The sequence below is a fragment of the Hyperolius riggenbachi genome, chromosome 5 (assembly GCF_040937935.1).
Source record: "Hyperolius riggenbachi isolate aHypRig1 chromosome 5, aHypRig1.pri, whole genome shotgun sequence".
Taxonomy (NCBI): Eukaryota; Metazoa; Chordata; class Amphibia; order Anura; family Hyperoliidae; genus Hyperolius; species Hyperolius riggenbachi.
In genome coordinates this window covers 402,623,977-402,641,128 of record NC_090650.1, presented here as the reverse complement: position 1 = coordinate 402,641,128, position 17,152 = coordinate 402,623,977, and the positions used below count along the sequence as shown (strand labels likewise).

Below are 17,152 nucleotides of genomic sequence, written 5' to 3'. Positions count from 1 at the left end.
CAACAGCCAGCTACTACTTCACAACACCATAGGTGGATAAAAAATTATGGGGAGAACTCCGTGGTAGTGTGTACAGTAAAAAAATATAAAAAAATAAGGCATGGTACTGCAGACAGTAAATAACTTGATTATAGGCTGTGTGCTATAAACCACAACAAAAATTATACCACAAAACCTTTATTGTACACCACTGCCTTATGGCATGGTACTGGGGACAACTGGCATAATGACAAGTATAGAGTGTAGCACTTCAACCAACAAAAAAGGGAACACAAATAACCTCTTTCTTGTACGCCACTGTCTTATGACATGGTACTGGGGGCAACTGCAATCACGAGGAGTATAGAGTGTAGCACTTCAACCATAAAAAAGGGCACCAACACAGCTTTCTTGTACATTACTGTGTTATGGCATGGTACTGGGGACAACTGGCATAATTAAGAGTATATAGTTTAGCACTTCAACCAAGAAAAAAAGGGCCCAAATATACCTCTTTGTTGAACACCGCTGCCTTATGGCATGGTACTGGGGACAACTGCAATAATGACGACTATACGATGTAGCACTTCAACCGAACAAAAAAGGGAACACAAATAATCTCTTTCTTGAACACCGCTGCCTTATGGCATGGTACTGGGGACAAGTGCAATAATGACGACTATACAGTGTAGCACTTCAACTGAACAAAAAAGGGAACTCAAATAACCTCTTTCTTGAACACCGCTGCCTTATGGCATGGTACTGGGGACAAGTGCAATAATGACGACTATACAGTGTAGCACTTCAACTGAACAAAAAGGGAACACAAATAACCTCTTTCTTGTACACCACTGTCTTATGGCATGGTAGTGGGGACAACTGCAATAATGACGACTATACAGTGTAGCACTTCAACCGAACAAAAAAGGGAACACAAATAACCTCTTTCTTGAACACCGCTGCCTTATGGCATGGTACTGGGGACAACTGCAATCATGACGACTATACAGTGTAGCACTTCAACCGAACAAAAAAGGGAACACAAATAACCTCTTTCTTGAACACCGCTGCCTTATGGCATGGTACTGGGGACAACTGCAATAATGACGACTATACAGTGTAGCACTTCAACCGAACAAAAAAGGGAGCACAAATAACCTCTTTCTTGTACGCCACTGCCTTATGGCATGGTACTGGGGACAACTGCAATAATGACGACTATACGATGTAGCACTTCAACCGACAAAAAAGGGAACACAAATAACCTCTTTCTTGTACGCCACTGTCTTATGACATGGTACTGGGGGCAACTGCAATCACGAGGAGTATAGAGTGTAGCACTTCAACCATAAAAAAGGGCACCAACACAGCTTTCTTGTACATTACTGTGTTATGGCATGGTACTGGGGACAACTGGCATAATTAAGAGTATATAGTTTAGCACTTCAACCAAGAAAAAAAGGGCCCAAATATACCTCTTTGTTGAACACCGCTGCCTTATGGCATGGTACTGGGGACAACTGCAATAATGACGACTATACGATGTAGCACTTCAACCGAACAAAAAAGGGAACACAAATAATCTCTTTCTTGAACACCGCTGCCTTATGGCATGGTACTGGGGACAAGTGCAATAATGACGACTATACAGTGTAGCACTTCAACTGAACAAAAAAGGGAACTCAAATAACCTCTTTCTTGAACACCGCTGCCTTATGGCATGGTACTGGGGACAAGTGCAATAATGACGACTATACAGTGTAGCACTTCAACTGAACAAAAAGGGAACACAAATAACCTCTTTCTTGTACACCACTGTCTTATGGCATGGTAGTGGGGACAACTGCAATAATGACGACTATACAGTGTAGCACTTCAACCGAACAAAAAAGGGAACACAAATAACCTCTTTCTTGAACACCGCTGCCTTATGGCATGGTACTGGGGACAACTGCAATCATGACGACTATACAGTGTAGCACTTCAACCGAACAAAAAAGGGAACACAAATAACCTCTTTCTTGAACACCGCTGCCTTATGGCATGGTACTGGGGACAACTGCAATAATGACGACTATACAGTGTAGCACTTCAACCGAACAAAAAAGGGAGCACAAATAACCTCTTTCTTGTACGCCACTGCCTTATGGCATGGTACTGGGGACAACTGCAATAATGACGACTATACGATGTAGCACTTCAACCGAACAAAAAAGGGAACACAAATAATCTCTTTCTTGAACACCGCTGCCTTATGGCATGGTACTGGGGACAAGTGCAATAATGACGACTATACAGTGTAGCACTTCAACTGAACAAAAAAGGGAACTCAAATAACCTCTTTCTTGAACACCGCTGCCTTATGGCATGGTACTGGGGACAAGTGCAATAATGACGACTATACAGTGTAGCACTTCAACTGAACAAAAAGGGAACACAAATAACCTCTTTCTTGTACACCACTGTCTTATGGCATGGTAGTGGGGACAACTGCAATAATGACGACTATACAGTGTAGCACTTCAACCGAACAAAAAAGGGAACACAAATAACCTCTTTCTTGAACACCGCTGCCTTATGGCATGGTACTGGGGACAACTGCAATAATGACGACTATACAGTGTAGCACTTCAACCGAACAAAAAAGGGAGCACAAATAACCTCTTTCTTGTACGCCACTGTCTCATGGCATGGTACTGGGTACAACTGCAATCATGAGGAGTATAGAGTGTAGCACTTCAACCATAAAAAAGGCCACCATCACCTCTTTCTTGTACAACACTGTCTTAGGGCATGGTACTGGGTACCACTGCAATAATGATTAATATACAGTGTAGCACTTCAACCAACAAAAAAAGGGCCCAAAAATACCTCTTTCTTGAACACCGCTGCCTTATGGCATGGTACTGGGGACAACTGCAATAATGACGACTATACAGTGTAGCACTTCAACCGAACAAAAAAGGGAACACAAATAACCTCTTTCTTGAACACCGCTGCCTTATGGCATGGTACTGGGGACAACTGCAATAATGACGACTATACAGTGTAGCACTTCAACCGAACAAAAAAGGGAACACAAATAACCTCTTTCTTGTACGCCACTGTCTTATGGCATGGTAGTGGGGACAAGTGCAATATTTATAAACGAACAGTGTAGCACTTACAGAAGAAAACAAGAATAACATTTTTTGGTTGAAGAACATTATGTTATGGCATGCTAGTATACAGATTTAAAAAAAATGAAGATAGGCATGAACACAAACTATCAAACTTTTACAAAATATGAATAAAATTGGTTTTGAATTGTTTAATAATATTGTATTTCACATGTTCCATTAAAAATGATAAGATGTTCTAATGACCAAAAAACTTGACATGTACAAGAAATTTTTATGTAATTGCTTAACGCTTGCATTGCACAAAAAGAATTTCATTATTTTACCTGTTGCATGGAATTGTTTATACGAAAAAGTTTAACATTCCCATTAAAAAAATAAGAAGCTTTGTTATAGTGTTTTCTGATTACATTATATGAAAATGTTTTCTTTATAGTAACAGTTACATTGAACTCAGTTTACAATTGCCATTAAAACATTATGAAACATTTTGGATAGTTTTTGGAGTATTGGACACGATCAACATGTTTTGTTACATGATATGTAGCCTCAGATAATTAAATATAGACATCGCCTGAAAGTAAAATACACTGCTGTAGGGTTTATAAGTCTAATAAGTAACATTCAAAAACGTAAAAACGATCTCACAGGCACGAAGAAGGCATTTATCGTTCCTGGGTTACATCACTGCACTCTGTGCTACTCTGTAAATGCTATAAACAATTCAAAAATAGACCCATGTTACAGGGTAAACAATATGGACAAAGGTAAAAAGTTAAATAAACTTGATAGTTTCTGTTCAGGAAACCACTGTCAGCAGAATACTGCTAAAACGTAGCATGAAATCAAATTGACTAGGCCGCTGAGTATCAATCCCTGGTAACAGAGGACTTAACAACTAGTATGTGTAAAGCAACAAATGGCCTGGCTGCATACACAGACTACATAAGATGAAAGGGTCATACTAAAGAAGAACAGAATATCATATCTAAATGGAACTTAGAAAAAGTACAGCTACAGTGGGATAGATTTTAGAAAGGCGTAGGCACCGGTGAACTGCACAAGGCTGTCAGAAGACACAGGTAAGTACAGGCGTAGACACAGGACAACTGCACAAGGATGACAGTTGACACAGGTAAGTACAAAACAAATTCTTAAAGTGGAAGTTACCCATCTACAGGAACTTTGCAGGAGGAAAGAAAATACAGAAAAGTACAATTAGAAACGATAGTTATTTAAAATATGCCTCACCTCACAAACACCATCGAACGGTATGTACTAATACACAACCTGCACTACACTGTTCTCTGCTGTGTGGTGGTCCTACCTCCCACACACACACTTGTGTACTGTTTGGTTTTTGCCAACACACTTCACCCCTATGGCTTCCCTGATGTTCTGATAATGGTTAAAATTGAATATAGAAAAAAAGGGAGGAGAAATTTACATAAAGGCAACAAATGGACATATGTGATGAATGCTATAGGGGACTAAATGACGCACTGAACTAAGTTGCGCCAAGACATTGAAACAAGACAGTACAGGAGATGTGGTGTTCTAATACATGTGTGTAGTACACTGCCATTTTTGGGGAAAAACATACTGGGCTGATTACAAGGCACATATAACAGCAAGACACAATTACATTAACAAAACATTTTTTTAAAGGACTTACGAGGCCTGTTTTGTAAAAAAACATAAAAAAGTTAGATACCTGTGTCTGTTTGTAAGGCACGGAGGACGCCGTCCGCGCCCTCCGGGCCGTTCCGCCGGGTCCCCGCTGCACAATATCCCCCCGAACGTCCCCCGACCGCGCGGCCCGGGTCGAGCTCTCCAGCCTGTACAAAGATGGCGGCCGGAGGTGGCCGCGGCTGCGCAGTACGCATAGCCGCGAGTGCGGCTGCGCAGCTCTAAGACCAACCCCCCGATCCACGTAACAGTAGCATGGATCGGGGGGTTGGCCTTAGAGCTGCGCAGCCGCACTCGCGGCTATGCATACTGCGCAGCCGCGGCCACATCCGGCTGCCATCTTTGTACAGGCTGGAGAGCCCGACCCGGGCCGCGCGGTCGGGGGACGTTCGGGGGGATATTGTGCAGCGGGGACCCGGCGGAACGGCGCGGAGGGCGCGGACGGCGTCCTCCGTGCCTTACAAACAGACACAGGTATCTAACTTTTTTTATGTTTTTTTTACAAAACAGGCCTCGTAAGTCCTTTAAAGAACATTTAACGGGTTAACCACTATCAAATCAATACACAATGCGATTGATAGGCATTAGGATTGATAGGATTTTTGGGGAGGAGGATCACAGGCATAATACAGTTTTTTTGAGGAATAATTATTAGACTAATAATAATGTTTTGTAAATTATCAGGGAAAAAAGATAAATGTTAGGATATGACGGATAATACAGTTTTCAACCCAATCAAAATTTAAAATATATATATTGGTTTATATATTGCTTGGGTTTTTGAAATTATAACTGCGTTTAACTAATTCAGAAAATAAAAATATATATACCGTTAAAGTTTTTCATGCTTTTACAAAAAAGTGAATACGGTTTAATTAAAAATCTTTGAAGAAACGATATTCAATGTACTGCAAAATTTTAATAGACGGATTATATTGTTTGAGAGGTTCTTGGTGTGTAAAACGTTACATTATGATTTGCAGGTTGCGCTCTTTCTTATGTGTTAGATAATGTTTTACACGGTGATAATTTATAAAAGATATATTTAACGAAATAATGTACGCCAGTTCAGAAAACGTACTAAAAAGTTTAATACGTAGTGTTGATTTAAAACACTATATTATAATTTATATTTATAACTGATATTTTGGTGATTAATAATGTGAAACTCAATGATGATTGTAAAAGTGATATTTACTGATTTATTACTGGAAGGTTTTAAATACGTAAACCTAACATTTATAAAAAGAATGTTGTAAACATAAATATAAATTTGAAATATAAATGAGAAATGATAATTTCAGATATATTAACGAAAATGCTGGACGAAAAATGTGGAAAACGTTGATTATGTACAATGTAGTGATAAAATATTATTTTACGCGGGCGCCCTTTTTTCCCGGTGGGCGCCCGTCAAATGATAATTAATATGGCAGTCTATGGCGGCGCCTTTTTTGTCCACCTGCCTCTGGCGCCCGAATTTACTGTTTCCAGCAAAGACAGCTTTTGTTACAACAAAGATCATTGGCTTCTCGTGGAAGCAATGATCTTTGCCTTATGCTGCATACACACTTGAGATAAAAGTCTTTGGAAAATGAAAGATCACAGACCAATTTTACCCCATTACATGTAGTATGAGAGCCATACTCTACACAGTCTATTCTATTGAGTTGCACTCCCCATCGGATAAAATCTTTGCAAGATGCTGCACACAAAGATGCTGTACACATTAAAAAGATCATTATCTGCAAAAGATCTCTTCCTGCAATAGATCCATTCCTGCAAAATGCATTCATAGTCTATGAGATCTGCAGATCCTCATACACACCTTGTTTAACAGACTTCATCTACATATGTGGCAATCATCTGCAGATCTGAAAATCCATCCTGGTGGATCTGATCTACAGATGATTGCCTGTTAAACAAGGTGTGTATGATGATCTGCAGATCTCATAGACTATGATTGCATTTTGCAGGAATGGATCTATTGCAGGAAGAGATCTTTTGCAGATACTGATCTTTTGAATGTGTACGGGCATCTTTGTGTGCAGCATCTTGCAAAGATTTTATCTGATGGGGAGTGCAGCTCCATAGAATAGACTGTGTAGAGTATGGCTCCCATACTACATGGAATGGGGTAAAATTGGTCTGTGATCTTGCCTTTTCCAAAGACTTTTATCTCAAGTGTGTATGCAGCATTACAGGCACTTCAAGGAAGACTTTCACCAAACGCAGTACCCGCAGTGGTGGTGGTGGAGGGGGGCGATTGCACATGCATGGTAGCGGCAGTGAGGACGTTTTAAAATGTCCTGTAGTCCATTAAGAGGGACCAACAGGACATTTTAAAATGGTGGGCGGATAGTGGTTAACTACAGTTAAATGACAGATAATGTATTAACCCATTGGTAAATTTACATGTGTAAAAATAAAGAGCAGTGAATTTCTTGCTGAGGTTTCCAGGTGGTCAGTACCCAGTGCATAATGACCATGTGGAAACGCTTTGGCCAGAGATCACTGTAAAGTTGCAAAATTGCTGTATAAGGATCCCTGGCAACTATTTCCATTGTTTGGACTATTAACAGTTAAATAAATAAAAAGGATTTGCGATCCCAAGCCTCTTTAACCCCTTGTCCCCAAGCAGGCTGGTATAGCCAGAATGTGGAGCCCGAACCGTGTGGGGTTCCATAGCCTGATCTATACCAGTCTGCATGGTGCATGGTATGATGGGAGGGGGGGACGCAGGAAGTAAAGTGTGTCAAAGCCTTCCCCCCTCCCACCGAGCCCTTGTCCAATCAATGGACTAGGGGCTAATTCACACCTCTGGTGTCTGTCAGAAAAGTGGGGGTAACTACACTGTGGGTGTACCCCCTGGGGGAGGGGTTTTTATGGTGGCATCTGGGGTCCCCTTTTTATTCCGATTGGCCTGTTAATAGACCAATAGCAGGCACTGGAAGGAATTTAAAGATGCTCTGGGATGCTCTGGGACTTGCTATCACACTGCTGTCTCCAGTACCGCCACTCTCTTCTGGAAGCCCCGCCCCTGTCTCTCCCTGTACCAGACACACACCAGCCCTGCACTGCCACACATTAACCCCTGCACACGTTCGGTGGTGAGATTTCCCCTCAAGGCAATTTGTTTTTTAATACATTCATATAGATAAATTATAAGTGATAAGCTTGCCAGTGCTGCTCATCTAATATTTGGGTATCCGAACTACCCAGATAATCCAAACTTTTTCCACTATCCGAACTTTGAATTGGAATTCGGATATCTTTGTAAATCCAAATAGCACTATCCGAGCAAACTTGGATTTCCATGTGAAAATCTGAAATCCGGGTGGATAGTTAGCTAGGATATATGAGTTGAGGCCTTCAATGGCAAAAATCCCTTTCGGAGGCATTCAGTCTGAGAGAGAGAGAGAGAGAGAGAGAGAGAGAGAGAGAGAGAGAGAGAGAGAGAGATTTGGAAGGAATTAAACCCATTTACAGGCCACTTCCGGTTTTCTATCCGGATTATATCCGAATCCGACCGGATATCCAGGATATTGGGTTCGGATATCCGATTCTACTCGGATACCAAAAAGTTTGGATTCGGATATCTGATTCGAATCTGGATATCTGGGTATCCGGATCCGAATTCAATTCGAATTTTGAAAAGGGGTATCCGAGCAGCACTGAAGCTTGGCCCTTGCCATAGACACTTGAGGTGAAAAATGGTGGTACTCACCGTCCATAAATGTTGTCCATAATAAAGCTGATATTGTAATGTCCTGCATAAAAAGAAAAACACAACATTCATTCCTTTTGTCCGTTCATCACTATGCTTCTTATAAAATATTACTCACAACAATGCATCTAGAACTACACCTTACCAACATAGGTGCTAGTAGAGCGACAGATCAATGTGCCATAGTCCCCGTTTGCTGTCAATCCATACCTGTAAGGGAAATAAAAAAACACTGCACTGTAATAAGTCTTACACTGCAATACAGGTGCAAAGATACTAAAGCAGGTGTGCATGAAAAAAGGGCGCCGTGAAAAAGGGGCCTGACATATTAACAAATTTGGCGCCAGGTATTAACGAAATTTGCTAACGAGAAAAATCGTTGTCAAGCTTTATTAACGATAATTACTGTTGCAAAAACAAACTAGAAATAATAATGACTAAATATTAACGTTAAATGTTGTAACGTTTTTTGTCAATACTGCTTAACCCAACCCCACCCTCACACAGAACCTTCCCCTGGTGGTACCTAAAACTAACCACTCCCCTAGTGGCACCTAACCCTAACCACCTCCCCGGTGGTGCATAACCCTAACCACTCCCCCATCCCCGGTGGTGCCTAACCCTAACCTCCCCGGTGGTGCTGGTGCCTAACCCTATCCACCCCCCCTAGTGTTGCCTAAAACTAACCGCCGCCTAGGTGGTGAAAAACCCTAACCACTCCCCCTGGTGGCGCCTAACCCTAACCACTCCCTCTGCAGAAACACCCTTTTATATATTAACGATAATACCTTTGAAAACTTAAAATCTGTACTTATTAATTAAAGAAATAATATGACAAAAACTATACCATTGTAAATTATTTTATTAAAACTACCTCAAAAACTATAATGTTGTAATGTTATTAACAATATTTTTCATGGCGCCCTTTTTTCTGCTTTTTTCGCCGTATTAACGATAATTGCATTAAAGTCTATGGCGGCGCCATTTTCGTCCACCCTCAGCCGGCTCCCCTTTTTACCTGCTACCCAAAGCAGGGGCCTGAATTGTGTGCAACTAAGGGAAGGCTAACATGTTTGGGTTTTGCTGCCCAGGTGCTTTAGGTTTAGGCAGACAGGGGTTAATGTGTTTGCATCCTATGGGCTGGTTTTAAAGCAATACTTGGCTTAACTATGCAGTGAGAAGGCTCTGAATCTCATAGAACTTTCCTTGTCTTCTCACTGTGTCCTTGTTCCAGCTCTGTTGTTTTCCCTTCCAATTTGCCGGCCGCCTCCGGGAGCCCTCAAAAGGCTTCGGAAGCACTTGAAGACTGGAGGAGTTGCCGACTTAAAGGGAACCAGAGATGAACGTTTCTTACAAAATAAACCTATCAGTCGATAGCTTGTAAAGAATAAATGCTCTACCTGATAATTTTGCCGCTCTGGTGTGCCTTTTTTAGTGTTTTTTATCCATTATTGCTCCAGGAAAAATCAAATATGGCCGCCGGCTCATATCCCTTCTGCTTCCAGGTTATGAGTTGTTCTGGATGTGTTGTCTAGGCTATATGAGACTAGGCTGCTATCTAGGCCACACAGGGTCCCCCTTTATCAAGGCATGTGGTTACATGGTAACCACATGCCTTGATAAAGGGGGACCCTGTGTGGCCCCGAAACAATTGTTGGACTACATGGTGGAAACTGGCACAATAAAGTGTGTGCAATAGAAGAACGGTGTGCTGACAATCTTTGGAACATTATTCTCATAGGAATTAAACTGCAGTCATCATCAGTATCTATGCAGACAGAGTGCACACAGAGCACACAGATCATATTGCATATTGCTCTGAAAACTTGTCTGTTTCAGAGCTTCTCTCTCAGCAGGAGCAGCCCCTCCTATGTCATCACAGCTCTCAGTATGCAAAGCAGGAAATCTGAGCCAGGAGGTGGCAGGCTTGGGCTTGAAAAGACTCCACAGAAGAGTGACTCAGCTATAATGATTCCAGGTCAAACCTAGACTGAGCCAGTCGGGGATTCTTATCACAGCTGCTAATAGACTAATTAATCAGATAAGAATGAAACTAAAAGCAGGGTAGGTGTTTACTGTCATGTTCCCACTGATAAATGTAATAAAATACATGAGGGTGCTTCATCTCTGGTTCTCTTTAAGCGGTCAATAGCAAAGCCCCCTTACGTGCTAGAAACACCAAATTAGTTATAGTTTTTGAGAAAATCTATGTTAAAGTTAAAGGGAAAAAATAGCAAAGTCACTGCACTAAAATGACAGATAATGTATTAACATGTACGTATATAAATGTATTTTTTATTATTATTATTTTTTATTTTTATATTTATACAGCATCGTGAGCAGACAAAGAGCCCTTCTAAGGGCTGGTACTGCTACATAGGTTTTCTTACTATTGTGCTATCACAGTTCTGTGTGTCTCACTGTTTATTTATTGTATTTATAAAGCGCCAACATATTATGCAGCACTGGACATTAATTTAGGCTACAGACAATATTTAGGGGTGACATACAGCAATATGACAATACAGGATTACAAGAAAAAACAGATCGCGCAGCACAGTATGAGTACCAGGTAATGCTTAGTCAGTCACTGGATGGGAGCATGGAGATTAGGAAAGTCGAGTTCACTCAGATCCATAGGATGGGTATATGGTGATGGAGGTGCATGATCAGGTAGGACACAAAAGGAGGAGGACCCTGCCCAAAGACTTACAATCTAGAGGGAGAGGTAGGGACACGAGAGGTAGGGGACCAGAGTTCAGCTGTGGGTTTGGAGCACTTGGGAAAAGGTGAGTTTTGAGGGCCTTCTTAAAGATGTTGAAGGAGGGGCTGCTCTAATGGGTGGAGGTAGGGAGTTCCATAGTGTTGGAGCAGCTCTTGAGAAGTCCTGGAGGCGTGCATGGGACTGGATGATGCAGTGGGCGGTCAGGCGAAGTTCATTGGAGGAGCGGAGTGAGCGGCTGTTCACAGTGCAGTGATACAGGTGTGCACTGTGCACACTGCTGCTATTGGTACAGTAGCTTGCTCAATACTCCCCATCATAAATGCTATTTTAGTTCTCTTTTGATATTGTTATATCGCAGTTCTCTGCGTCCAGTGACTTTCCAGTGCAGTAACTTTAGCTGCATGGCACAGGTGTGCACACTGCTAGTATTGGTACAGTGCCTTGCACAATACACCCCATCCCCCATAAGTGCTATTGTGGTTCTCTTTTTATATTGTTATGTTTCGAAATAAAAAAAAATTATAGGCAGAGGCAGGCCACACCGCAGGGGTCATAGAGGTCATGCTGCTGTGATTTCCTGTGGCCCTAGAATAATGCCCATTGTTCAGGGGCCACGTACTCTGAACTCCCAAAATGCCGAGGAAGTAGTTGACTGGCTTATACGTGTTTTACATTACTGTACGTAAACCTGTACCATCCATCATGTGCAAAGCCGAATCACCGCATCTCTTGTCAGTCAGTGTCACCACGGCTGCAACATATATACAGTGTATACAGTGGTTTGCAAAAGTATTCGGCCCCCTTGAATTTTTCCACATTTTGTCACATTACTGCCACAAACATGAATCAATGTTATTGGAATTCCACGTGAAAGACCAATACAAAGTGGTGTACACGTGAGAAGTGGAACGAAAATTGTACCTGATTCCAAACATTTTTTTTACAAATCAATAACTGCAAAGTGGATTGTGCGTAATTATTCAGCCCCCTTTGGTCTGAGTGCAGTCAGTTGCCTATAGACATTGCCTGATGCTAATGACGAAATAGAGTGCACCTGTGTGTAATCTAATGTCAGTACAAATACAGCTGCTCTGTGACAGCCTCAGAGGTTGTCTAAGAGAATATTGGGAGCCACAACACCATGAAGTCCAAAGAACACACCAGACAGGTCAGGGATCAAGTTATTGAGAAATTTAAAGCAGGCTTAGGCTACAAAAAGATTTCCAAAGCCTTGAACACTGAGCACTGTTCAAGGGATCATTCAGAAACGGAAGGAGTATGGCACAACTGTAAACCTACCAAGACAAGGCCATCCACCTAAACTCACAGGCCGAACAAGGAGAGTGCTGACCAGAAATGCAGCCAAGAGGCCCATTGTGACTCTGGACGAGCTGCAGAGATCTACAACTCAGGTGGGGGAATCTGTCCATAAGACAACTATTAGTTGTGCACTGTACAAAGTTGGCTCTTATGGAAGAGTGGCAAAAAGAAAGCCATTGTTAACAGAAAGCATAAGAAGTCCCATTTGCAGTTTGCCGCAAGCCATGTGGGGGACACAGCAAACATGTGGAAGAAGGTGCTCTGGTCAGATGAGACCATAATGGAACTTTTTGGCCAAAATGCAAAACACTATGTGTGACAGAAAACTAACACTGCACATCACTCAGAACACACCATCCCCACTGTCAAATATGGTAGTGGCAGCATCAAGCTCTGGGGGTGCATCTCTTCAGCAGGGACAGGGAAGCTGGTCAAAGTTGATGGGAAGATGGATGGAGCCAAATACAGGGCAATCTTGGAAGAAAACCTCTTGGAGTCTGCGAAAGACTTCAGACTGGGGCAGAGGTTCACCTTCCAGCAGGACAATGACCCTAAACGTAAAGCCAGGGCAACAAGGGAATGGTTTAAAACAAAACATATCCATGTGATTGAAGAATGTCCCAGTCAAAGTCCAGATCTAAATCCAATCGAGAATCTGTGGCAAGATCTGAAAACTGCTGTTCACAAACGCTGTCCATCTAATCTGATTGAGCTGGAGCTGTTTTGCAAAGAAGAATGGGCAAGGATTTCAGTCTCTAGATGTGCAAAGCTGGTAGAGACATTCCCTAAAAGACTGGCAGCTGTAATTGCAGCAAAAGGTGGTTCTATAAAGTATTGACTCAGGGGGCTGAATAATTATGCACACCCCACTTTGCAGTTATTGAGTTGTAAAAGATGTTTGGAATTATGTATGATTTTCGTTCCATTTCTCACATGTACACCACTGGTCTTTCACGTGGAATTCCAATAAAATGGATTTATGTTTGTGGCAGTAATGTGACAAAATGTGGAAAACTTCAAGGGGGCTGAATACTTTTGCAAGCCACTGTATATATATATATATATATATATATATATATATATATATATATATATATATATATATATATATATATATATATATTTATTATTATTTTTTTTTTTAAATAAAACTTTTTGTTATGTAACATGTATATTCCAACATTTTTCAGGCCTCTGCTACAGTGGCTGCAAAAACACAATTTTTTTAAAAATAAAAACCTTTTTGTGTGTAAACCTGTACCATGCACAGAGCCAAGTCACTGCATCGCCTGTCTATCAGTGTCACCTCTGCTGCAACATGTATATATATATTTTTCAAAAAGCAATATTTTTTTTCATGTAAAATGTATATCCACAACGACATCATTCTGGCCTCTACAACAAACATGTTTTTCAAAAGAAAAACAGTTTCTTATGTTATGTACAGTATACAGGGTGTGCAGAATTATAAGGCAAGTTGTATTTTTGAGGAATAATTTTATTATTGAACAACAACTATGTTCTCAATGAACCCAAAAAACTCATTAATATCAAAGCTGAATATTTTTGAAAGTAGTTTTTAGTTTGTTTTTAGTTTTAGCTATTTTAGGGGGATATCTGTGTGTGCAGGTGACTATTACTGTGCATAATTATTAGGCAACTTAACAAAAAACAAATATATACCCATTTCAATTATTTATTTTTACCAGTGAAACCAATATAACATCTCAACATTCACAAATATACATTTCTGAAATTCAAAAACAAAACAAACACAAATCAGTGACCAATATAGCCACCATTCTTTGCAAGGACACTCAAAAGTCTGCCATCCATGGATTCTGACAGTGTTTTGATCTGTTCACCATCAACATTGCGTGCAGCAGCAACCACAGCCTCCCAGTCACTGTTCAGAGAGGTGTACTGTTTTCCCTCCTTGTAAATCTCACATTTTATGATGGACCACAGGTTCTCAATGGGGTTCAGATCTGGTGAACAAGGAAGCCATGTCATTAGTTTTTCTTCTTTTATACCCTTTCTTGCCAGCCATGCTGAGGAGTACTTGGACGCGTGTGATGGAGCATTGTCCTGCATGAAAATCATGTTTTTCTTAAAGGATGCAGACTTTTTCCTGTACCACTGCTTGAAGAAGGTGTCTTCCAGAAACTGGCAGTAGGACTGGGAGTTGAGCTTGACTCCATCCTCAACCCGAAAAGGCCCTACAAGCTCATCTTTGACGATACCAGCCCAAACCAGTACTCCACCTCCACCCTGCTGGCATCTGAGTCGGACTGGAGCTCTCTGCCTTTTACCAATCCAGCCACGGGCCCATCCATCTGGCCCATCAAGACTCACTCTCATTTCATCAGTCCGTAAAACCTTAGAAAAATCAGTCTTGAGATATTTCTTGGCCCAGTCTTGACGTTTCAGCTTGTGTGTCTTGTTCAGTGGTGGTTGTCTTTCAGTCTTTCTTACCTTGGCCATGTCTCTGAGTATTGCACACCTTGTGCTTTTGGGCACTCCAGTGATATTGCAGCTCTGAAATATGGCCAAACTGGAGGCAAGTGGCATCTTGGCAGCTGCACGCTTGACTTTTCTCAGTTCATGGACAGTTATTTTGCACCTTGGTTTTTCCACATGCTTATTGCGACCCTGTTGACTATTTTGAATGAAACGCTTGATTGTTCGATGATCACGCTTCAGAAGCTTTGCAATTTTAAGAGTGCTGCATCCCTCTGCAAGATATCTCACTATTTTTGACTTTTCTGAGCCTGTCAAGTCCTTCTTTTGACCCATTTTGCCAAAGGAAAGGAAGCTGCCTAATAATTATGCACACCTGATATAGGGTGTTGATGTCATTAGACCACACCCCTTCTCATTACAAAGATGCACATCACCTAATATGCTTAATTGGTAGTAGGCTTTCCAGCCTATACAGCTTGGAGTAAGACAACATGCATAAAGAGGATGATGTGGTCAAAATACTCATTTGCCTAATAATTCTGCACTCCCTGTATATCAGTGCCAACATCATTATGGCCTCTGCCATTAAAGGGCATTAAAGACCTGTTGGTGCTCAATCTCGCATGGCTCAATGGTTGCATAACTAATTAGCATGTAGGAGTTCACAATAAGCCAAAAAAAAGGTAGGTCGCACACGCACCCTGGTCTGTTTGGTACCATAGTACAATTCCCTAAACAAATGTTTTTTGTTTTTTTTATTGAAAGCACTAAATTTTTCAAAAATAAGAGTGCTTGGTCAGGCCGTAGATCAGCATAACCAGGAGCAGGAACAGGAAGAGTTGTGGTCACAATCACCACCAGAAGAAGCCTTGTCACCTGCTCTATGGCGGCTGCAGCCAGCAAACATTTTAAAAAAAATTGTGTATATAATGTATAGGCCAATGCAAACACCATTATGGCCTCTGCTACAGCGGCTGCAACAAACACTTTTTTCAAAATAAATTAACTACATTTTTGTATTACATGTACAGTATACAGTGGGATGTGAAAGTTTCTATAAATCGTTGGTTGTTACGATAGAAAAATGTCAGTTAAATATCATATAGGAGACACACACAGTGATATTTGAGAAGTAAAATAAAGTTTATTGCATTTACAGAAAGTGCACAATAATTGTTTAAATAAAATTAGGCAGGTGTATACATTTTGGCACTGTTGTCCATTTATTAATTCCAAAACCTTTAGAACTAATTATTGGAACTCAAATTGGCTTGGTAAACTCAGTGACCCCTGACCTACATATACAGGTGAACATGGCCGGATTTGTGGGCAGGCCAGTAGGCTGTGGCCTAGGGCGGGGCTTGAGCTAGGGCGGCCTGCAGCTGACAGCCAATCAGCTGCTTCATATCTGCCCTGTGTGCAGTGTGCAATGCTTTGATTGCGTCCTCTCCTCAGTACCGCAGCTGGTCCGTCTGCCCGCCAGCCCAGAATGATTAATATCTACTCGCCCTCCTTCACAGCTCCCCGCTCACTGCACCGGCTGCAGAAAGCTGCAGGTCATCAACAGCGAGGCTCACAGTGATAAGAGAGAGCGGTGCCCTGTAACGAACAGTAGCCGTGTACAGGAAGTAATCACTCACTGCCTCTCTCATCATCACTGTGAGCCACCACGCTGCTAACCATCTGCAAGCTCTGTGTAAGCAGTGAAGTAAGTGAGGGAGTGATGGAGATGCAAGCAGGGCTATCACTGACATTGTACAGACATATAAGTGGTCAGGAAGCAAAACACCATGATAACAGAAGCTCCGTACACACACAGGGGTCATTAGAAAACGGATCAAAGTAAAGAGGTCAGCACTTCTAAGTAAACAAGCTTGCCTGATTTATTGCCCATTTTCAGTCACTCCACTGTGATGGGTAAAAGGTCCGTTTTCCTGCTCCAGCCTTTTACTTTCCTTCAGATCACACTTTCCCTCTCTTGTCCTCTCCCATGTAGTCTCTATTTCTGTCTTTTTCCCCATCCCCTCATCCCCATCTTGTTCTCTCTCTTTTTTCCTATTCCATCTTGTGCTGTCTCTCCCTTGCTTTTCCCTCCTTCCCATCTCTATTCTTTTCCCCTCTCTCTTTTGA

At 41.5% G+C, this 17,152-nt stretch overlaps 1 protein-coding gene across 1 annotated transcript in view; it reads right to left on the bottom strand.

Moving 5' to 3' along the window:
- The window catches only part of LOC137519451 (fibrocystin-L-like), a 388,270-nt gene that overhangs the window by 347,984 nt on the left and 23,134 nt on the right, over nt 1-17,152 (bottom strand). The window contains exons 6-7 of the mRNA XM_068238405.1: nt 8,660-8,724; nt 8,515-8,557 (exon numbers count right to left, since the gene is read on the bottom strand). Of these exons, the coding sequence (XP_068094506.1) occupies nt 8,515-8,557; nt 8,660-8,724 (108 nt within the window). The remainder of the gene's footprint in view (nt 1-8,514; nt 8,558-8,659; nt 8,725-17,152) is intronic.